Raw genomic sequence first — 24163 nt, forward strand, 5'->3', positions numbered from 1 at the left:
TACTTTACCTGAGCACTATTAAACATCTGTAGCCTCAGGAAAGAGCAGAAGTACCATAAATATTGCTGTCCCAGAAATCTACAGGAAAAGAAATAGGGCAGTTGAAGCAAGATACTTGACAAAATTAATGTTAATAGCATGACACCGTCAAAACTTGGCCTAATACATTGTAAGCAATTTACCAAAGAGAACTGTTATATTCAAGATAAAGACAGCCACAGTGTCCTGGTTTCTGAGAGCAGGATCTACTTGAGTTTGAATTGCAAGAGCTTGATCCAGGCTTACAAGTTTTGGCTCCAAATCAAAACAGTAACATCCTACTTCCTAGGAGATGAATTAAATAAATCACCCGTGAAGCCTTATTCTGTTTCTCACTTCTATCTGTTCTACTGCAACTAAGATTTCTTATTAAAATCACCATGGATACATGATCCTTGTAATCCTGTGAGTTTTTTTCTGATCGTCTGCTTAGCTGCAGGAAGTTAACTAACTCTGTGCCTAAGAGAAATGAGCTGCTGCCCCTCTCCCAGAATGCCAAATCAAGGCAGCTCACTTTTGAATCAACCATGAGCATTTTGACCCAGTTCCACCACCGCAGACACATTTCGCAGTGCTTCATGTCTATCCCAGTGGTATCTGGGGTATGTGCTCTGTCCTGCACGGTGTTTTGCAGTAGTAGAGAAACAAACAATGGTGTGGAAAGTGGCTTATTTTTCTTTGGAAAGAGTGGAGTAAGGATTCGGAAGCGATTGCCCTGACTCAGCTCTTTCATGGAGACCTGCGCATACTTCAGCAAAAAAACCCCAACAAAACCCATTATTCAAACGGCATGATTGTGATGGATCAGTTGATTTATTGGTAAAATTGGTTCCTGCTGTAAAAACATGAATGTCTAGCCTCTGATTTCCTACCCTGTTGGTTATAGGCATGAATTCGAGGCCTTTAAACTTGGTGACATACAGTACATTGGGCAACTCCGGCAATGTTGAGAGCATCTCCTGGGCTGTCCACAGCTGGCTGCTGGATAGGCAGCGATCAGGAAAGTAGGGCAAGGACTGGAGATCCCTTTCTAAGTAACTGGAGCAGTATTTTGTACATCACCATACTGCTGTCATTACCTTCTACTGGTATGGACTTTTTTGTGAAAATTAGCATAAATGACTTATGCTGTATGTGTCCTTTCATGGTTCCTCCTTAGCAGCACAGATGCCATGTCATTACGTGCTTCTCAGTGGAAGAGGCTGCATTAAAAATTACTTCTCTTACTGCTTAATGTACTGCAACAAATGCTGTGTAGGTCTGTAAATTGAGACATTTGTTCTTCATTTTTAGCAATGCCCTTTCCCTGAACTCGTTTAATGAGACAGAGTTGTAAGATGTTTGTATGTTATCCAGCTGGACTGGGCTCATGATTTTTGAACTCTGACTCTTACTACATTCTCATTTTAAAGTGTCCTGTGTCAACAGACAGTGGCAGCTACACTCTTAATGCAGCCTTGTTTCGCATAATGCCACCCTAATGTTGTAAGTACTGTAATAGGCAGAAAAATGCCTGAGACTGGGAGGATTTGGGAATTTCTTTGTTACTGAAGTCCTTGACAGCTGTGTTTCATAAAAGTGATGGGGCACTGTAAGTGAAGGGGGAGGGTAATTTATGAAAAGTAGTTTATGAACGGAAATGTGACATGCAGCAGAAGGTGACAGTGAAGAACAGAAGGCTGTGCAATTTATTATCCCTGTTTGTCACAGAAAACACGACCAGAAATCAGTTCCAGCATATAAATGCAGTTTATATAATTATAGCAATATGAACAATTATAAAAGTAGAGAGGTACAGATTATTGTCTCAGATATCTGTTAAAATAATAATAAAAAGTATGTTGCTGAGTGACCAAACCATTTTCTATCTGCTCTACATTAAACTCAAAGTGAGAGTTTTTTAACTCATTAAACAATTTTTGTGCTGCTTTCCTGCTGAATGTAGTGGCAAATATAGATTGCTCTAATTCCTAGGTCAGCTATACATCTCAGCTCAATTACACTGAATACCTGTTTATCAAGAATGAGTTAGGTATGCTGCTTTTTTTCTGTATACTTTGCTGTTAAATTTCATTTGATATCTTGCTGGGCCTAATCTTGTGCATTCAGACTGTGTCACTGCCTCAGAGACGCCAGGCACTTTCAGCAAGCCAGGCTTGTGTCCCAGCAGATGCAGAGATCCAGTTCTGGAGTTGATACTACTGGCCTAGAGAGCTTTCGTTTGCTGTTTTGCTGTTTTGTTTTGGTGTTTTGTTAATGCTGTACGTTTCTTACTTAGTCCTAGACAATGTCTTACACCTTTGTACAACATCTAGTGTAATGGTACATTATCTGACTTAAAGCTGTAGGTGGGGAGTGCTTTTTGTTTGCAAGGACCCCATAGAAAATAAGGTGAAGGGTGGTCTTGTGGCAGAATATTCTTGCTAGTTTTGAACATGAGAAGGATAGATTTCCTATAAATCATTTTATCTAGTTATCTATTCTCTCTTCTGTCCCTCTCCTCTGAATCTCTTTCTCTGAATGTTTTCATTTAGTAACTCCAGCTTCTTCTATGGGGTCTTTTTGCTTCATGCCAGTGCAAATGAAGCACGAAGATGATGTTAACTGGTACCAGGAATAGGAGAACCAGGCACTTTCCTTGCTGAACGTGCATAAAGACAGTTTGGAGCCAAGGTACTCTGTCATGGTAATAGAGAGCTAAGCAGCAATACAGACCATTCTTACCCTGTATATAAGTTGCTTTGGGTTCTTAGTTAGAACAAAGGACCTCTTTGTGTGATAGTCCACACTACTCTGTATGTGAGGATAATTTACTGGATATTCCTTCAGTGAGTGACGCAGCAAAAAATGGGGGAAAGACAGTGGGAGGGAGATGATCTGCCATGTTCCAGTATCTGCTGTAGAAGCAGATGAGACATCCTTTCTTTAGAAAAGTTCTAAAGGGAAAGGATCACCTTTTTGTCCTTTCCCCTTCTCTTGCAGACTCTGTTGCACATAAAAATAGTTTCAGTCTTTAACATTTACACATATTAACCTCAGAAATAAGCAGTGGCATCCTAAAATGGCTTCTAATCCTGGAGGCTGCAGAGATGTCTACTATATGTTTGATACTTACACAGCATTTGAATAATCGGAAAAGCATAGGAAAAAAATAAGTAACCTTTTCCTGGCATTGCTTGTTACATATTTGCTGTTAGACCATGCTTAGTATGGACAATTGCAGTGATTGATTAACTTTATTTTTTCTGAATTATAATATTTCCTTGTGCTTCAGTACCTGATGTTCTGGCTAGTGGTTTTAGTTTAAATGTGTGTTTTAACTTTCCTTGGTACCTTCAGCTCTCAGATTCTACACATCAGACTTCCTTGACGGCTATGCTTGTAATGTCCAGATTGGTTCCCTAATACCTTAATATTTCTGAGATCTAAAACACTGATTAGAAAAGAATTAATGCATACCTAGAATGAAAGAACTATTTCACAATTTTTATGCCACTTTTCTGTGGAATGTATTAGCAAGTATAGATTGTTCAGACTCCAAGGTCTGCTATGCACTGTGATCCAGTGATACTGAATAGTTATTTACAACTCAGATGCAAAATGCTGTAGCTTCTCAGGGAAAAAGAAACAAAAAGGTAGGATTGCTTGCTTTTTTTTTTATTATTTTTTTCTTTTATTTTTGCATTTAAAGTAGTGTTAATTTTTTTCATTTAGAAGGATTTAGGTAGATATGAATAATAACCTTCATGAACCTATTGTACCAAATCTGTGCTAGTATCTGATCAAAGAATAGTCTTCTTAGTGCTATAGAAACTTCCCAACAGCATTGTACTCCAAGAACAAAAGTACAGCTTGGAGGTGTTCATACAATAATTCTGTGGCAGTATCTCCATCTAGATACTGACGTTCAGGCTGTGACTGGTTGCTCAGCCCCGGTGTCTATAAATCTGCGCAGTGTTCTTGAGTGCTGGCTGTCTCTCAAACATTAACAAGATCAGCAATGGAGCAGGAAGCTTTTCCGAGCTTCAAGACTGCCGATCTTTCTAGGTGGAGTGTTAAATGGGAAATAATCAGCTCTGTGATGCATTCCCATTTTCTGTGGGTAAACATTTTGGTGTTCTGATTAGTTTGTTTGTTTTTCCTTTGCCTTTCCAAGTACCAAATAACTAGGGGAAAGAACATCCTTTTCTCAAATCTTATTACCTCTTTACAATCTCCAGACTTTGTTTCCTGGTAAATTTAATTCTAGTCACAGTCTAATATCTCTCTTTTTAGCACAAGAATGTGTATGTGCACAAAGTTGCTCTCTTATTGCTCTTTTCTATTTGTTAACAGTACTGCCAACGGCTTGATAATGCCACATTAGGGAATACAGGGCTCTATATTTTCTTAGACGTTATTCCAAGTTAGAGTTACAGAGTGCTAATGGAAAGTTAGCTTTTAATATCATCTTGCTGTAGCCAAATATTTAATTAAATGTTGCATGTTTTTGCAGCTGACCATTAAGACTTTTGTTTCACATGCTTAAACACATGTGCCGAATCTTCGTAAGCCCCCTGGTTCATTCTGCTCCACAGCATTGTGCTGAGGTGAGGTGCTAGTCAAGGGGAGGCTGTAAATCTCAGCAATTTACAGTAAGAAAATGGTATTGTACCTCGCAAATGTAAAGAATACGCTTTCAATAACCTTCTAAACAGTGTTTTAAAGTCATTAAAGCAGTCTGAGGAGGGTGACGCTCAGTTGAGAAGAGAGTTAATCGCTTTTGGTCTGTGCAGGCAGGTGGCCATGTACAACTGTAATACTTCTTTTCTCTGGCTATTAGCTTGCAGATATTGATATCCATCCAGGTTTACCATTGATGCTAATGTTTTCCAGCTGCTGCTTGCTAGTGTGAGCACATTTCTGGTAACTGAGGAGCATATTTGAGTAAGTGTAGATGTCATACAGTTGGGCTGCATATGAAACACTTCATTTTTGAAAAAAATAAGAAAAAAATAGTTGAATGTGAGGTTCAGCAAAGCCAGCTGACTTCAGTGCCTCTGGTTCCGTGTTCCATGATTTACCTTCTAACTTCATTCATGGGGCTACCAAACAGTGTTGGAGTCTTTCTGTCTCTCTTCTTGTTTTTTATTGAGAGAATTGTACTGGCAAATGCTAGAGACATGATCAAAGATCCCAGCTAAATTTCACTCTTCTACATATAAAACTTAGTATTTTAATACTCATTTGAAAGTACTGAATTGCAGACAGTCATTGCAGGTTAACTTTTGTTTAGCATTTCTAAGAATTTCTTTGTAGTTCTTCAAATGAAATTGCAAAAATATTCTTAATGACGATGACATTTTGTAAGGACTGAGTTCTTGCTTCACACTGTTATCTATAGTTACCTTTGAGGGAAAGATTGTAAAGAGAAACTTTTAAGAGCACTTCAGTGAATTTAGAAATTGTAACTCATGAAAATAAAATTTGGAACTTCAAAAGAAGTGAGGAAGCTCCCAGGTCTCCAGCAATATTCAAATTGCATGTTGATTTGTATCTGAATTACTTCGTATAGCAGATAATATTAGCACGTTATCCTGAACAAGTTTTAGAACTGCTTTTATTTTAATCTAGCTTGATAAAAAATAGTTATTTGCCAGTTGATAAAAAAGGAATGAAGAAGGAAAAAAATGGTCAAAAATGTTCAGGCAAAACAGTTGAAGTGGCTTAACAGGCAGCCAATTTAAAATTCTCTTGTTTTCATTAATTCTATGCTATAAATAACATAAATAAAATCAAACGATTGTTTTAGTGCTCCAGCTGGAAAACCACTCAAAGCACCAAAAATACCAGTTATGTGCAAATGAGAAAGGATTTTATGTCAAAACAGTCCAGAAGCTCTGCAGATTGAGAGCTAACAGCATGGAGCATCTTGCAGTGATGCACTGTAGCTAGCTTGTAGACAGCAAAATTGTTCTTGACTTTTTCAGCTTAATTTATTTCTTTAGGGCAGTTTTGGATTCTGCCTGTCAGTTTGAAATAGAAGAGATGTTGGAAATGCCTCTTTTCTCTACCTGTACCAATTTTGTCAGACTCCCACTTTTTTGCACTCCTGACATACTAGTTTACCAGAGACACAGTTTTCTTTTTTTCCATCCACAATTCTGTCTTCCCTGTGGCCTTGTTGAACAGTCCTTTATCAGGTTTATTTCAAATGGTGCTAGATGTCTCGACTCCTGAATATTTTAGCTTGTTAGGACAAAGCATGCTAAGGAGAAACACACAAATTTTTAAATGAATTTAAAGAAACTTGTGTTTCTTGAATTTATCTGAACACTGGGCTAACAGGTTTGAATGACTGAAATAAACAGACACCCATTTTTTAAATGAATTTTTCAGATATCTTTCCTTGTGAACATGCAGTGTTCCTAGTCTTCAGCATTTAAAACGAGTGATGTCATAAGAAATCATGAGACAAAAATGCCTTCTGGGTTGAGGAGTCTTTCCAGACTTCTCTTGCTAAAATGAGGATTAGAAATGAAATATTAAGTTATTTTTGTAATAAATACTAGAGTTGATACTTAAAAAAAAATCCAGATACTCCGAGGTTATGATAAAATGATGAACTGACAATTTACAAATATAAGAGTTCATAGAAACTGAGTTCATGTGAAACCAAGTGTTGCATGGCTATGATCCCATGCCATTTAGTTACTTTAACCTCATTTCTTTCCCAGGCTAGACTCTTTAAAATTATTCAGCACATATAACATTTTTCCTGACTGGCCTTTGACAAATGCGATAATGAAAGTAGTTTACTTTTAGTTTAAAAGAAGAAAAAAAAAAAATCCTCTTAGTCTTTTTTTCTTCCTCTGTAACAGATACTTGAATTCTTTACATGGGAATTATGCTTATTTTTAAGATTCATTCCCAAATTTTATTTGCTTTTAAGGTAAATATATTATCCAACCAGTGACTACAAAAATAGGTTGTGAATCTTCTCAACTGACACCGATGTGAAATTTTTCAAAAGCCTTGTGTTTACACAATTGCCGTGATGGAATGTCATGGAAGTAGAAGTCTCTGCAACAGCACGTGTGTGCCCTTCATCTTCCTGTAATGAAAAAACCCAATAACATAAAAAAGTATTGAAAAATTGCATCAATCAATGGGTACAGAGTTAGAGGTTTGCAAATTCAGTCTGTGACTTTAAGCCCACAGCTCAGTCCTTTGTAGCCACTTGGCCCTCGGTGGAGATACTAAGCACTGAGACCTACATGGCCATTCTTCAATCCCCTGGTATTATTTCTCTGGCTACATTTGTACTGCTGATCTTAATTTACTTAATAGGCTTTTGGAACTCCAGAATAGAGGCTAGTTTGAGTAGACAGTGTGAAAATGCTGCGGCTCAATGGAATCTACCTAAACTTGTCACCCTTCAGATCCCTAATTCTTGCCATTCCTTGCAGAAGATCCTTTCATAACATGCTCTGTTGAGCATCATCTCCAGCAATACTGCATTACTATGTCTAGTTGGTACTTTGTTGCACATTAAAGGGAGGCCTTTGTAATTGCCATGACTTTCTCTGACTGAAATAATGTAGTTTGCCACAGCTCAGATCTGTAGGTAGAAAAGGCAGCTTCTGCAGTATGTGACAAATATAACTCAGTAGTTGTAGTCTTTAAAAGTCTTTAAAAAGGTCTTGGAAAGTTAGTGAACCAGTTTAGAGCTTCCTCTTGCATCTGTTCAAATTTGAGTAATTCTCTTAAAAGGGGTGACTTTTTAACAAAGAAAGGCATGCATCTAGTTAATAAACATAGAATAAACATAGCATTGACCGTGATGCATCAGTCCAACACCTGAAACCCTAATGAAAGCAGGTTAAAATGGGCTTACTGTAGTTTTTCAAGCATTCACAGTGTTCTGTTTAAGCAAAATTACTTTGTTTTCTTGTATCTGTAAGATGTAAGAATAAAGCACTAAGATGGATGCCAAGCAGTAGCTTCATCTTCATCCAGCTGGATGCACCTGAGCTTTCTTAGCTTGAGAAAATATCCTTATCATCAAGTGAACCAAAACTGAGTGAATTGTGCATATTTGGAACTATAAATCATCATGTCCATGTACAGATGTTCCCAGCCTAGAGGCTTAAATGCAAAGGAGCTTGGTCCCAGAAGGAGCTTTCAGCAATACCTGAAAATGTTAGGAGATGCTTTACAGTTCTGTATTGCAAAATTAGCACAGTACTATAAAATCTAGATGAGTGACTTGCTCATTATGCTATTCTAGTACGTGTGATACAATGTAAGCTTCAGAGACAGTAATTCAGTACAGTGCCAATATGCAGAAAAAGAGCATTCTCTAACAGAAATTTGAGAAGTCATATGGAATGAACTTGGTTTTTAAAACAACACCAGCTGGAAGAGACTGACTAGATTTTGGGCTCTCACATCTTCCCAGATTGCTGTGAACCCCTGAAAAAACAGGGAACAAGAGATAGTCTCATGATTTTGTACTACGTTACATTTTTATTGCAGTAATATTTGTCTGTATTTGGGCTTTGGGAGGGAAGGTCTCATCTGTTATTTTTACCATGGTATGTAAAATATACCAGAAACTTAAACCAGGGGAATATCGTCTCACTGCTCTAGGGTGGCAGTTTCACCTGGAGAAGATAACTCCTGCTCCCAACAATCATGTGATTTTAGGGATATGAGGTTGGTTCTTTAGATTCGCAGAAAGATGAAGAGCTGCGACAGGCTTCACACATAAAGCTAAGTGTGACTAGCAGGGTATGACAAAATGTAAAGGTGTGATGGTAGTTTTGCAGTACTTCTCTATGTTGTCCTGAATAAAGACAATAATTTCTTCTATATTTGATTTCTGTGTTTGAATGAAGTAGGTTATGTCAGATTCTGTCAGAAGTGTGTGATATGAGAGAAGCTTGCAGTCACTGGCAGCTATCATGAAAGGACCCCTCTTTGTAACCCCATATATTCACACAGAATAGACTTTGAAAAGAAACCTTGTCTTAATCATTCCTTTGCAAAAGCTAATAAATACTTAAATAGAAGACTTGCCCTTTTATAGTGAAGAGTTGCTGAGCTGAAATTGGTAGTGAAATTGGCCATTTATGGAAAAAAGTTTTTTATCCTGTTTTATGTCTACATCACAGAATAAGCTTAACTATGGCATGGCTTACCAGTTATCTGTGGTTAAAAATAGAAGAAATACAAGAGAGTAAGCGATTGTGGTAGGTAAGAGACTTAAATGAAGATTTGAGGTTGCAAATACCCTTGAAATAGTTATGTGTTTCTTGAGAAAAATTCCTTGATACCAGCTCTCCTTAATAATTTCTGAAATAATATGAGACCACTGAAAGTAATATTTCCAAATATGGGTATGAGACTTTTATGCACTTGAATCATATTTAGACCCAGCCCCCATTTGAGACGTGTGAATTTAGTGCTTGACTTGTACATGTGGGTGGATTACCCAGAAGACTGCAGAGTGCAGAACTGTATACATGATTTCTGCAGAGCCTCTTGGCTTGTGACAGCCAACATTTTAAAGTTCATGAAGCACAGCTCCCTCTCCCCACCCCCCAAGCAAATGAATTGCCAAACCCTGGGAGGCAGAGCTGAGGCAGCAGAGCTGAGGCACTCGTTCAGTTCCCATTCCTTGATGAGATCTCACAGGGGAATGCAGGGCCCCTGTCCCACCAGCTAACCTGTCAGTGAAAAGTAAAAAAAATCACAAACAAATAGGGAATAGATTACCAAAAAACTCAGGAACTAAGCCAGTTACTGTTGGGAGTCTTGGCAGCTGTGTTCTGTTAACAGCTTTAAAATGAATTGATATCCTCTTTCTTCTAAAACGTGGACATCCTGGGTCATGGATGGGTTCCCATGTATGTGTTAATATGGGGAACAGTAAAATGGGATGCCAATGCTGGTTTGAAACATGGTCTACTAATGAAGCCTAGTAATGCTAAAAGGTCTAACAGAACCTTCCTAGCGGTATTTGTGGATGTCTTGAAAAACGAAAACCAAAAACCAATTTTCCATATTACTCAAGTCTCCGATGCTTTGATAGACTTCTCTTATTTTAATCCTGAAAAAGCTCAGTTAGACTTTGATGTCTGCCTGCCTTCCTTGGTTAGAATAAATGGTTTTTCAAATAGCCATGGACTGAAAGCTCTTTAAACTGAAAGAGTGATTCTAAGAGTTCTCTATAAATAGCTTTCCATACAGCATGTGGACCTTGGAAAGTAAGCTCTTTTCTGTAATATGGTCTGAGTTGACCAAAAGTGCAAATTGGCATGCATACAGCTGTGATGGAAGGCTCATTTACATCAAGAGTAATATAATCTAGAGGCAACTGATATGCATTCTGAACTGCAGAAATTGAATTGTGGCCATATTAAGCATTAACTGCATTCACTGACACAAAATGCAAGTCAGTGCTCAGGTGAGAGGGAGGGAAAGGGACTACATCCAACTCCGCAGCTATCCCTGCAAAGTTATTTTTCTTTTGCTTTCATTTGATGCTTTTAAGTTTGATAGCTCTCAGATGGACAGATTTCCTACTGGTACTTAAATGGAAAAGCAAAACAAGATATTTTATTGAAAGGAGATAGGCACCTGATGATCTTTCCTGATTTCTAGCTTTCATTTCATTCCTGCTGTATTGTTATTTCTTCTTTTTGGGCAGCTGCTAGCTTGGAATGGTTCTGGCTGAGTAATTATTAAATCAGATTTCTGCCTTTCCTGGGTTGAACATAAATCTCAGTATAATTCATGGATTGCACTAGCTGCTTACTTCTTGACAAATGGACTTGTTAGCCTCCAGTTACACATAACCTTCGCTCTAGCAGAGCTGGTCAGCCAATCCAGTATAACCAGAACCAAAACCAAGTAAAAGAAAGGAGAAAGTAAGTCAGTGAACCTGTCAGAATGAGAGTTAGGCAATCTAGAGCTGGTAGTCTTGAATCCAAGGTGACATATCTAACATCTTAGTACATGACATGTGTTTATTGCCTGACAGAGCTCTTACTTTGGGAATTTTAGAAACACTTTATATTTTCAAAGTTGATTTCTCAAAGCAAACCATCATCCTGTTGGGACACAAGACAAAACTCTCTAATAGAGATCAGTTTTATTCTGCAGCCCCCTCTGTCAGATTGCAACACTGAAACCGAGAAACAAATTCTGCCTCTTTCCTTTCAATCATCTATGGTACACTCTGAATAAGTGTTAATTTATTACCAAAATGTGGCGCTTAAGTAGCATAATAGGCTCCACATGACAGCATATGTATAGTTCTTCATCTGGATCAAGAAATACAATTCCTCAAATTTTGGAGAATATTGCCAGTCAGAATTAGAGATTGCCTAAGATGACTTGGCATTTTGAACAGCCATTAGAGGAGTGTAAAAGAGTAGGGGTGAAGAAGATGGAGAGAGATATTTGTAAGACACAAATAGAAATCAGCTGCTTAATGCTTTTTACTTGCCAGTGATTGTTGTGTACTGGTTCTGTGTTATTTTGATAATCCTCCCAAGTGACTAAAGTAACTGGTAAGCCGGGTTATTTGCGGGGACTGCTTGTTTGAAAAATGAAGGGGGGAAAGGGAAAAAAGTAAATATCCAGTATGAACATGCATATTAAATAAGACAAAGAAGGTTGGGAACATGAGATTTTCTTTTGTGTTATATGTATGCTGTTTCAAAAAACCCACATATTGTGCTTGTGTGAGAACCAGGAAGTGAGAATGACCAAAGTGACAAACTTAATAATATAGACCAAGCTACATCCTGGCAGAAAACGTACATGCACAAAGGAGTGTCCAGGAACAGGAATTTAAAAAGTTTTCCAAGATGCTGAGCTTTCATGCTTACATTTCTCTCATTTATCTTGAGCATGTCTTTACTACAAGACGTTATTACAACAGAGCCGTGAGAAGCTGAGAGCTGATAAGGTTCTGACACTGATACTGTAGTCATGAGGAGGAGTTTTTTCTTAGCAACATGAAAAATACTTGTAATTCAGCCCAAAGTCTTGCAGGTTTAATTATAAGTAGTTTTGATGTTACGCAAAACATGACTTGACTTGTATACATTGACTACAGTACGGAATTTTTAGTTTAAAATGAAACTTTGTACACAAGACTAAAAGTCAAAAGTTATTGCTTCAAGGAAAAGCAGCTCTTCAGGAAGTCAACGTAAAATACCTTGTAAGTGCTGCTGAGGTATAAGTGGGTTTTGTGTTTGCTGCTTGCAGGAGTTTAAATTCCACCAGAGGTATGATGTGTAGTACTGTCCTAAAGATGTAAGTGTACTTAGCTTTCTAATGCAATGTTAAATTTGCAGGTATTTTCAGAATAACTTTCCAGTTACTAATTCAACTGTCATTAGCAGTCGTGTATTAACTGGATGATGAAATTGTTTTAATCCTGTTCTCTTGCACATACCTTAATTTCTGAGGGATGCTAAATTCAGGGCCCAGGTTATCGGGAAGGTGGGCATGTCCCCAGTAACTGAAGCAGCTGGATGTTCTATGATGGAGATTTGGAAGAAGAGAACTGTGGGTGTTTTCTTAAAATCAGCCAACCTCTTCTAATGTTAAAATGAGAAGCTGCGGTACCTCCTGGAGCATCAAGTGGATGTGTGATCATTTCCTTTGAAGGAAAAATAGGGAAAAGCCACTTCTGCAGCTTAATGTAGAGCTGAAACGGATAAAAGCAGGTAAAGGAGGTGTTAACTAGATCCTGTATCTTAATGGAATGGTAATGGAAGAAGTATTGGAATGAGTAAGTCAACAACAAATACTTCATTCAAATTGCTAATTTTTTGTTCTGCTGAATAAGATAGATACTGTATATTTTGAAAGGAAGTGTTTGCAATGTTCTCAGGAACACCATAGCAAGCATCATAGTGGTGAGCGCTGCTTCAGGTGGGTGGCGGCTGGTCTTGCTTCCCTGTTGTACTCTTTGCTGTGGTGTAATTGTGGAGGGAGTCACGTGCTAAGGTCAGAAATGGTGTGCTGCAGTCCATGTGGGTTTTATTTAAAATAATAAAAAAAGATAATTGGATTTTGTTCACATTTATAAACATGGTTTCATTGCCTGTAGGGAGGGTGTCATGCAACCAGAAGAAGGAAAATACATAGTCTAAGGATTGCCATGATCTATCATAGGCTTGAACTGTGAAGAGTTCTGTTTCTAGCCATAGGATGTTTTCTTACTGCGAGGGTGTATGCCCAGTGCTTTTTCCAGTGAGCAGCACCAGGAGCACCCCAGAGATGGAAAAAAAAAAAAAAATCCTGAAGAATTTAGCTGTCAGTTGGAGAATCTATTTTCAAAATAAAACTGATAGTTCCAAGATTTCAAAGTTAATGTATCCATTTCTTATAGCACACTGTAACTTATATTCTAAGGACTGTCCCAAAGTTGATTAAAACTACTCTGACCAGTGAAATGGGCATTAAAGTAATGCAGCGTTTTTAAAGTGTGGAATATTAAACTGATACAATGTAAATGTAGATGCCCATAAATAACTATCTCCAGTGACAGTTACCTAGTTAAATACCCTAAGGCCTTTTTCAAAAAGTGAATGTGGCTCTCCGCATTCTTGTTAAGGAAATGGCAGGTAAGTTATTTATGCAAGCAGTAACTGAAAGCTTTGCTATTGAAGAATATATATAAAAAAGGATTGTACAGTAATTTGTGGTATAGAAAGCGTGAATTTGAAATCTCTTCGTGTGCTTTGTACTGTATATTCTTTGTTCAGGTTGAGACTACAGAAATATAAGGTATAGGTGTTAGGCTTGAGAAAATTCCCTTTCTCAGAGAGCAGTCCCTCCAGGAATGAGGTCTTCCCACTTCTCTAGGATTGTAGTGGGGAGAAGGCTAATGTTTTCATTGCTAACTAGCATCTGACTGTTACATTTTTGGAGTGTCTCTTTTGGAGGGACCCAAACCAGTTCAGATATCTGCAAGCCAAGCATATTTGTGGTATTGAGATCCATGTTAAAGATAGCACTAGAGGGACAAAATTCAAGCAAAATGTGAGTTAGAAGGAAGTCATCCCATTATCTGTGCTTTTATCGCTTTGTGTGGTTTTGTAATTAGGCATGATGGTGGTGTCTTAGGTATTTGAGGGAGGCAAAAAGTGGTTGGCCATAATTGGAATAATATGTGTGGAATCTCACCTCTCCCTCGGTTGGGCAAGTTCCTAGGACCTGAGCAGTTTGAAAGATGTGGTCAATAACCACCTCTGAAATTTACACAATTTCCTATTTAGAAACTTTATTCTAGGGTACAGGTTAGAAAACTTTAGCTAATGTAAAATATTTATTAAGCTGCTTCCTGGGGAGTCATGCACAAACCTCAAAGTGATGTGGCAACTTAGAATAAGGAGGAGGCACATGCTTGTATTTTTGGCTTAGCCTTTTGGGTTATTTTAAAGCCTGCAAACTGTTTCTACAAGAGGTGTTCTTGTAAAATTAATCTCAGTCTCTGCAAAGCAGGTGTTTACAGCAGAGTTTCCCCTTCCAACCATGTGCCTAACAATAGTGCGATTAAGATCTCAGTCTGGGGCAGACTGACTTCTGGCTGCGTGTGTGTACCTGCACGATCATGTCTGCAAGCTGCTTTTATTATTCAACAAAAAAAGAACATATGCAGTTAATCTGAATATAGGAGATATGCTTTGAACATTAGCGGGGTCTCCAGTCTGTAGGAAGGCTGATAGACTGAACAGGGCAGCATTTTTAATTAAGCAGTCAGAGCTTGAGTCAGAACTCAAGGCTGAGCAACACGTGCATGGCATCATGAAAATAATGCATTTTATGCTGCTTCTGTGTTGCTCTGTTTTTCATATGGCTTGAGTTTCTGTTACAAACAATGCAAAACAGCCTTGGAGGAGCTGCCAGCGGTGAAACTGGAGGCACTGGAAGTTTTATTTATTTTGCTGGGCAATGTAGTGTTGTGTTGGAAAAAAAACACTTGTGGCAAAACAGCGCAATTCTGATTTGAAACCAGAAATAGGAAAGTATCACATAACGTTAAAACCAAGATAGATCAGTTGTAGACAATTGTCTAAAGATAATAGGTGTGATGTTATTTCTATCCACGTTAGCTGGTCTAATAAAAGATATTATCTCAACCTACAAAGCACATCTTTGCCTGGGGTGAGTGGGGAGTTTGCACACAGCAGAACATTTCTTCCATGTTGCTTGCTGACTCAGGAAGGCAAGACTGGTCCAAGTTCTGCTCATGTTTGCTGCAAGATGGCTTGCAGATGTAGCTGGAGAAGCTAATGGTGTATCAGCTTAAATGGTGTACGTTATGTTCAAGAGCACAGTCCTACAGAGTGGCTCTGCAGCTTCACTTCAAGTGGCTTTAATACAGGGTGATGCACACAGAGACTGCACAAGGCAGTTAACTTGGTGTGTTTGCTTTTGCAGACTCTCCTACAGCTAAAGTAGTGCTGGTATCTGACCAGAATCAGGCTGGGCAGTGGATCTTCAGTCACTATGGGTCTCCAGGTTCTTCAGTTGTACAGTAATCCAAGTCAGGAGGATACAGGTCCAAAGTCTTTGAAAGTTGCTTTCAGTGTAACCCTCAAAATCTTCATCAATCTTTGATCAAATAATGGACAAATTGTATTTTTACTTAGGAATTTTGCTCAGCTAGTTAGCTTTTTTCTACCTAGAATGTAAAGATGAATTACATGTGTGAAATCCTTGTGGTTTCAGATTGCTATTAAATGATTGATAGTTTTGGCAAAACCTTTGCCAGTAATGAAACTGCTGGTCTTTGTTCCTGTTCTGTTCTTGGAAAAATAGGCTCCTAATTGTTGAATTAATACGTGTCAGAACTCAAGTGTTTCACAATAATCAGTAATATCTCAGGTACAACTTTTTAATTTGCTCTCAAAAAAATTGTCGTGAATATTAACTTTGTGGAGAAGGTGCTTCATTGTTATTATTTACGCTTCTCAAATGAAACAGTTACTCATGCACAAGTTCTTAAATAGCTAGGCACAATTTTATACCTGCCTGCAGTGTGCTCAGATTGTTATAACTGTCATAATTGGCATGTATTAGCAACTATCGTAATTCAGATATGTTAATGACAAATGGCCCATATTAAAAAAGCACATAATCCTTCCCATTTTTGTGTGGTCTATGTGTCCCCAGGATTTTAAAAATAATATAAAAATTGAAGTTCCTACTTTTTCTTTCTTTTTTTTCCTTTAAAAGAAGTAAGTTGCAGAAAAAGGAAAGGGAAAGATAAAGTGAAAAAGAAAGAGAAAGGGAAAAGAGAAAAGAGAGAAAAAGAGTGGAAGGCGAGACAAGACAAGAAGTTTCTACTACTGAGGTGTGAAGAGGCTTGAACCTGAGTGACATCTAGCATTTCTGTTCTGCTAATTCCTTGTAATATCAGAGGAAAAGGAAGATGTGTAAGCATAACTTAGAAAGAGAAAAGCATGACTTTTTTGCTAAAATACAAGGCTAGTGAGTCTAATTCATTCTAGGGGTATGCTACAGACGTCTTCTAACACTCATCTGGTAAAATGATTGACCTGGGCTGGTGAGATAGGAGTGTCTCTGAGTGTATGTATGTGTGTAATGGGAAGCATGAAATTGTACTGCATATTTTGAGAACTAGTAAGTTAACTTTTTCTTTCATAAAAGTTTCAGAAAATCTTTCAGAAACTGTGTCTGGAAATTCCTTGTTGCCTTCAGTTCCTATATATCTCCCTTTGTAAAAACTTGCTTTTTTTTTTTTTTTGGGGGGGGTGGGTGTTTTTTCATTTGTTTGTTTTTAAACGGAGGTGTAGGATGAATCAGTGGGTTTCAGAGATATAAAGGTTTCTTCAAGATCTTTTTATTTATTTTGAGCAGCTGGGGGTGGGGCAGTTTCTGGGATTGGTATTTCCTTTGATTTGGAGTGTTGAAACCCAGCCCCGGGAGGTTTGTGCATTTTACAACACTTGTCTGCAGGCGATGTGAGATAACTCATGCCTGGGAACAGGCTTGTGCAAGGGCTACTTTGGCCTGACCCACCACACATGCCTACATTGTGCTGAAGGCAGTGGGATTTCAGAAGATACTTATTGTCTTCCTGAACTGTTTTTTCTGGAGGTGGGCAGAGCTCCCCACGCTTTACATGAAGTTGAACAGGAGCTTTGGAAGCTTAGCTTTGGCAATCAGACTACAGCATTATACAGGTGATATTTGTGTTTTTGTGCTTTCCTGATATACTCTGTACTGAGAATGAGGGTGATAGCCAGTCCATTCTTGTAAAAGCCAGACACTTTCATGGAGTGTGAAAGTGTATGCTAAATGAAACATTTAGGAATTTATAGGCATGTAAGAAATCTACTTGGACAGACAAGAGATAGTAAGAGTCTAATTCTAGAGACTATTTAAATATCAAAGCGTAATTTGAAATATAATACTTCAAAATGATATTTCTTTTCCCAAGATGTACAAATTTGTGCTGCCTATGTTCCAGGGGCTCATGTTCATGAGATCAGCTTAGTCTTCAGGTGTAAAATCTGAAATGTTCTGTGAGTTCTTTCTGTTGTATTATATTACGGATATTAACTCTTTTTTTGGCACAGTTATCTCTCAAAATCGTGGTTATCATGAATATTGAATTTTCTAAGTCCTTAATGTGCTCTAGGTCACCTGTAGACACGATATTTTGTAATGCAAATATAGTCAGATTATTTCTTTTACATAATAAGAAAGATACCTGTGTAAACTCTTCAGTTCCTAATGAGCACAATGAACAGCTGCACTTTGAAACTGGAGAAATCCTTGCTCGTGTTGAAGAAGTCTACCTCAGTGGTCTCTGGATCTGTTTCTTCTTCCATGAGAAGAGCAGTATAGTCAAAGAATACTGAGCGTGCTGAGAGGCGTTGTATTTAACCTTGCTCTTCTGAAGTACTGGTCTGCCAAATGGTTCATCAAGGTTCTCTGAAAATAGCTGATAAATTGCAACTTCTCATATGAAATCTGCTTCTAGGCAGTCTTGCTGTAGATCATTCTTTATCCAGTAAAGAAAAGGCACATTAAGTGCTGTGCCATTTTACAGGAGTGGTGCTCAGCAACAATATTTTAAAGGATCTTCCTTTTAGACACGCTTTGCACTCAGCTGGTAGCCTGCTAGAGCTAGTTCAAAATCACTGCATGTGAATTGTAGTGAAAATAACTAAAGCCATACTGAGTTTTAGCCTGTATGGTAAATATTTGTAGGCATTTATTTTTTTCCTGGATCTGTCATTTATAATGTGGATGCAGTGGTCTAAGTGGCTTGAATCTACATGACACTTCCAGGTAGAGCTGGTTGTAATTTTTTAAATGCTTTTTAAGGTCTGCTTTGTGTCTGTTGCACCCTGAGACTCCATGCACTGAACGGTGCAGAGCTGGGCTTCAGGCACAGTTGAGGTGGGACAGGGACCAGATCAGCATCAATTTGGGGCAGTGGAGCACGTGGGGGCTGTTTCTGGAGATTGTGATGGAGGAGCCGAGATACATTATTGGGAGGCCTGGGAGACAAAGAGGAGTATTTTGTAATTCAAACATTGGGTGAAAGGAGCATTGCAGCATTGCTACCTGCAGGGCTGGGTGGTGACCATGATGATATCTGTGCTTTTGCATGATAACCTGGCATAGCTATTATGATGATGATCTGGGTGTCTTTGAAATAGGGAGATGTGAGATGCAGGGTCACAAAGAGTGAATCTATTCTATAAAGTAGTTGAAACTATGATGAAAGGTAGCAGTCCATTTGTAACTGCAAATATTTACTAACAGGTCATAATGATAGTCTGAGCCTCTTCCATCTTCTGCTTCAGTATCTTGAGCCAGCTGGCTGTGAGGCAAATTGAGACACCGCAATTTCAGAGTATACCTCCAAGCAAAGAGAGCGCATGTCTCTTTTCATAGTTTGGAAGCGTATTTCTCATGTGCAGGCTTCTTTGCTTATTAAAGGTCCTTTTGCCATAAGCATTCTGTAGCTGTACCTGAGGTTAAAAGCTTTTTGTGGAAGAAAATATAAATTGTAGTGAGTTACTACTATCTGTGAAATAGCAAAACCTGGGAAATACCAAAGACATGGCAAATGCAATTATGCTCACAGTATCTGGGCTTTGCTGGGAAACAAATACAGGCTTAATTAAGGATTGGGAACTGTGATACACACATGACTTCAGTACAAATCCCTGATCCTGCTGACTTGCAAAAGTCTTTTCAAAGTGTTTGGTTGTAATTGTACATAAACAATAAGGTGGAGCAATATTTATGGAGCATGAAGAAGCCTGTAAATTTCTAAGATAATAAACTAATGTCCATAGCCTGCCCTAAATACCTAAAAAGCTGGTATCTCTGCCATGAAGGTAAAGATTAGATTGCTCAGCTTGCAGCTCTGTGGAAGTTAATCCTTTTATTGCTGTTTGCCATAAAATTCCAGACAGCAAAGTAGTGTTCCAGTAACATTGCACTGCCATTTTGCAGGACTGTGTGCTAACCCTTCAACAGTATTTGCAAATTGTTATTCTTTTTGAAAGCTGAAATCCAAAAGGTCTCTGCTGACCATAATATCACGTTTTTGCCCAAGACACATGGAAGTCTGAGGTTGGGCTGTGTCTTGGCCTTGTATCTGTGTTAGCAGAAAATCTACTGAGAAGCAGCTGGTTCTTAATGGTATTAAAAATGATTTAATAGTCTTCTATGAGCGCTCTTATGAATTTTTGCTGGTTTGTAGTCGCGATTTTGTCAAGTGTTTGAAAAATATAGGGCCTATGTATCTATCTGCCTTTGCAAACCAGAAAATTAGAATGATTCATCTCCCCTGGAGAAGCTCTCAAATTAAACATTTGTTTGACAGGACTTTGAAAAAATAATCTTCTCCTATTTTCAGATAGTACAAAACTAGGATTTTTTTTCCTTAAGGTTTCATTGACTATGAATATTTGTTTTAATACCAGCAGTGTAATTCTTCCTCATAGAGGTTTTCCTGTTCATTAATGACCCAATGTTTCTATGTCTCCTATTTTAATAGACAAAGTTTGCTTTGAAGTACTGTGCAGGATTTTGTATATTCTTAGTTAAAACTCCCACATGAAGGGTATATAAATACTGATATGGTTATACACCTGCTCAACTTCTTTTAAGCATCTGAACAGTGTACCTGATTGCTTGTCATGCTTGAAAACAGTGAGCAGAAGCTACAAAGCATTCATCCCTCTTGTCTCTCCACCCACAATTTTTTATTGTGTCCTGTCACATGCCACATCTAAGTTTGCAGTCAGCAGTGCGCCCGTATTTGCTTCTGTTGTCTTATGCAGTTGTCTCAGGCTTGCTGTGTTTCATGCTCCGTGTTTCCCGTCCTGCTGGGGAGGGTCTGTGGGGCACTGCTGTGAAAGTGGGGCTCCTGGTGAGTGATCGCCATGGGAGCTGCTGGGTGGGAAGGGGCTGGATGGGAGTCTGTGCATAGGGGCGTCCCTGCTGGGAGCTGCTCCTGCTTCTGGGTCTGCTGGAGGGTGGTATGGGAAATACATGTTCCTGGCCTCCAGGTACCATTATCCCTGCACATAGGCTGTTTATGCAGTGGGAGCTGGCTGTGTGGGTAACAGACGGTGAGAGCGGAGTGAGTAGATGCAGTCTTCTGCATCTCACTGACTCTAGGCTTGCTTTGATTTTTCCAAATCTTCATAAAAAACTTGTTCATAGCCCTTGCTGGAGTGATAGTGGACTTTGTGTTAACCAGGGGTGCATGCCAAGAATGACCAGTCAAATTTGGTTGTGGCCAGCCTGAATATAAATACGGCTTTTTCCTGCTTCCATACCTTATATCCATTTCTCAGGACACAAGAGATTTTCGTGTATACTAGTCCTCCATCATCTTACTCCATTTCCTCCTTCCTCCCTGAAAGGTAACCAGGGTTAAAGGGGTTCAGGGAAGGAATGTTCATAGGGGGATGTAGCAGAAGGGTGTTTGCTTGCTGCAGGGTTGAGAGGGACATAAACTGATAATGTCTGACCAAACCTGATGAGGTCTCTTTTTCAGGAGCCAGCATCCATTTTCCTTTTGCACCTCAGTTGATCTGATTTTGATTCTCTCGGTAATAAATACTGGGCTTTCAGTAACCACCTCTTCTCTTTTTTGTTAACAGAGCTCCAACATGGGAGGCAAACTGAGCAAGAAGAAGAAGGGGTACAGTGTCAATGATGAAAAAGCTAAAGACAAAGACAAGAAGGCTGAAGGAGCAGCAACTGAGGAAGAGGAGACTCCAAAGGAGGCTGCGGATGCCCAGCAAACTACAGAGACCACAGAAGTGAAGGAGAACAACAAGGAGGAAAAGGGCGAAAAAGATGCTCAGGTCGCTGCCAATAAGACAGAAGAAAAGGAAGGGGAGAAGGAGAAACCAGTGACCCAGGAAGAAACCCAGAAACCAGAAGCAGAGAAGTCAGAGGCTGTTGTTGATGCGAAAGTAGAGCCACAGAAGAGCAACGAACAGGCAACCAAGCAAGAGGAGCCGACTGCAGCCTCTGCTCCTGCTGCCAGTAGCGAAGCACCCAAAACTTCTGAGCCTAGCAATGATGCAAAAGCTTCCCAGCCTTCAGAAGCCACAGCTCCCAGTAAAGCAGATGACAAGAGCAAAGAGGAAGGGGAAGCCAAAAAGACTGAGGCTCCCGCGACACCTGCAGCCCAAGAAACTAAAAGCGAAGTGGCCCCAGCTTCAGACTCAAAACCTAGCAGCAGCGAGGCTGCGCCTTCTTCCAAGGAGACGGCGGCAACAGCAGCACCTAGTTCCACTGCTAAAGCCTCGGACCCTGCAGCCCCACCAGAGGAAGCGAAACCTTCTGAAGTTCCAGCGACTAATTCGGATCAAACCGTAGCAGTGCAAGATTAAATTGGACAGCCTGTTGAAACAACCACTTAAAACAACCTGTGTCTTTTTTTTATTTTTTCAGCTATACTAACTCGTTTCAGATCTGAAATAACAAAAATGTATTGCCCAGAAAGAAAAGGAGAAAAAAATGAAAAACGAAAAGGATGTCCCATCAAGTTGGGAGGGAGGGAGGGGGGAGAATCCAAATAGTATTTTTGTGGGGAAATATCTAATATACTTTCTGCCAACTTGACACAAGTCCTGGATTCAAAAAAATAAAAGTAGAATAAATGGATGTCTGAAAGTACAGCACATCTTTTGTATCTGAACTGCTGTAAATGCATTCCACCAATGTATCAAAATCTTCTTTTTGTTCTGTAATGGGGTTTGGGAGTGATGCGTTTGATTCTGCCCACTAGGTTTGTGCCAAGGCAATCAGATCTTTATGAAAGCAGTATTTTCTGTGTTTTTTTTTATTTACAGCCTTTCTTATTTTGATATTTTTTTTATGCAGTGGATGAATGCCAACTTTCAGACAAAACCCACTTAGCTGTCCACATATTTCTCAATGCCAGTCCTCCAGTTCTTCCTCTCCAAATATTTTTTGGGAGTAAAAAGCATTCTCATCCTACTTAGCCTACCTAGATTTCTCATGACGAGTTAATGCATGTCCGTGGTTGGGTGCACCTGTAGTTCTGTTTATTGGTCAGTGGAAATGAAAAAGTCTGCGTTCATTGCAGTTCCAGTTTCTCTTCCATTCTGTGTCACAGACACCAACACACACTCATTGGAAAACAAATGAAAAAACAAAATGTACAATGGATGCATTGAAATTATATGTAATTGTATAAATGGTGCAACAGTAATAAAAGTTAAATAATTTAAAAAATAGAAAAGTGTAAAGACTGATTAACTTTTCACTTTTACCCTTGGGAGCTAGGTGAAGGAGATTCTTAAGCTCAGAGAAGAAGTGTTAAATCTGGGGCTGTTCACTCTCCAATTTTTAGTGAAGTAGAGGCAAAGAAAGAGCTATCAGTCTCATGATCATAGAATCATACTGCCATAAACTGCTACTTCAACACCCACAGGCATTCACAGGTGAGGCTGGAAGAAGTCGTGAATGAACAGCACATCTTATACATCCTGGGCTGCATCAAAAGGAACGTGACCAGCAGGTCGAAGGAGGTGATCCTGCCCCTCTATTCTGCTCTCAGGAGACCTCACCTGGAGTATTGTGTGCAGTTCTGGTGTCCTCGACATAAAAAGGACATGGAACTGTTGGAACAAGTCCAGAGGAGGGCCACGAGGATGATCAGGGGACTGGAGCACCTCCCGTATGAAGACAGGCTGAGGAAGTTGGGGCTGTTCAGCCTGGAGAAGAGAAGGCTGCATGGAGACCTCATAGCAGCCTTCCAGTATCTGAAGGGGGCCTGTAGGGATGCTGGGGATGAACTCTTCATTAGGGACTGTAGTGATGGGACAAGGGGTAATGGGTTAAAACTTAAACAGGGGAAGTTTAGATTGGATATAAGGAGGGAATTCTTTCCTGTTAGGGTGGTGAGGCACTGGAATGGGTTGCCCAGGGAGGTTGTGAATGCTCCATCCCTGGCAGTCTTCAAGACCAGGTTGGACGAAGCCTTGGGTGAGATGGTTTAGTGGGAGGTGTCCCTGCCCCTGGCAGGGGGGTTGGAACTAGATGATCTTAAGGTCCTTTCCAGCCCTAACTATTCTATGATTCTATGTTTTAACCTAGGCAAAGTAGAACTGGCTTTTTCCTGCTTTGACGCGTGAAAAAAGTGGTCTCCTGTGATTCCAAAGAGCATGCTGACTGAGTTTTAACTGGGAGTAAGTGTATTTGAGAAGCTGATCTTTTAAAATGAGGCAATTGAATTTAATCCTAGTCCTATTAAAATATTTCTAGAGCTGATACACTTTGTTATGAGTTTAGGCTAGCATGAGCAACATTTTTCAATAGTTTTGCTCGTTTGCCCAATTTTTATACAGCAGAACTGCTGAATAACTGCAGTTTCTGCTGAGTGGTGTCCTTAGTGGATACAGACAATTATTTCAGTGCTGATGCCTGGATTCACAAAAATAGTTAAAAAAGCATATTTGGTTTGCCCATTAATAAACTCTTAGTCTGAGAAGAAATTCTGAGAGAAGGGGGCAATGGTAAATAGAAACATAGCTTAATACAAATACCGAAGGGATGAGTGGACTTGTACTTAGTAAAA

General features: G+C 39.2%; 1 protein-coding gene across 1 annotated transcript in view; it reads left to right on the plus strand.

The window, feature by feature from the left end:
- Positions 1-22825, plus strand: part of BASP1 (brain abundant membrane attached signal protein 1) — a 49551-nt gene extending 26726 nt beyond the window's left edge. The window contains exon 2 of the mRNA XM_061449259.1: positions 21210-22825. Coding sequence (XP_061305243.1) covers positions 21219-21950 — 732 coding nt within the window. The 5' untranslated portion in view covers positions 21210-21218 and the 3' untranslated portion in view covers positions 21951-22825. The remainder of the gene's footprint in view (positions 1-21209) is intronic.
- Positions 22826-24163: the final 1338 nt, after the last annotated feature.

This window comes from Pezoporus flaviventris, unplaced genomic scaffold (genome assembly GCF_033815535.1).
Source record: "Pezoporus flaviventris isolate CSIRO_AGI_PZ_B2104156 unplaced genomic scaffold, CSIRO_AGI_Pfla_v1 ptg000007l, whole genome shotgun sequence".
In the NCBI taxonomy this organism is placed as follows: domain Eukaryota; kingdom Metazoa; phylum Chordata; class Aves; order Psittaciformes; family Psittacidae; genus Pezoporus; species Pezoporus flaviventris.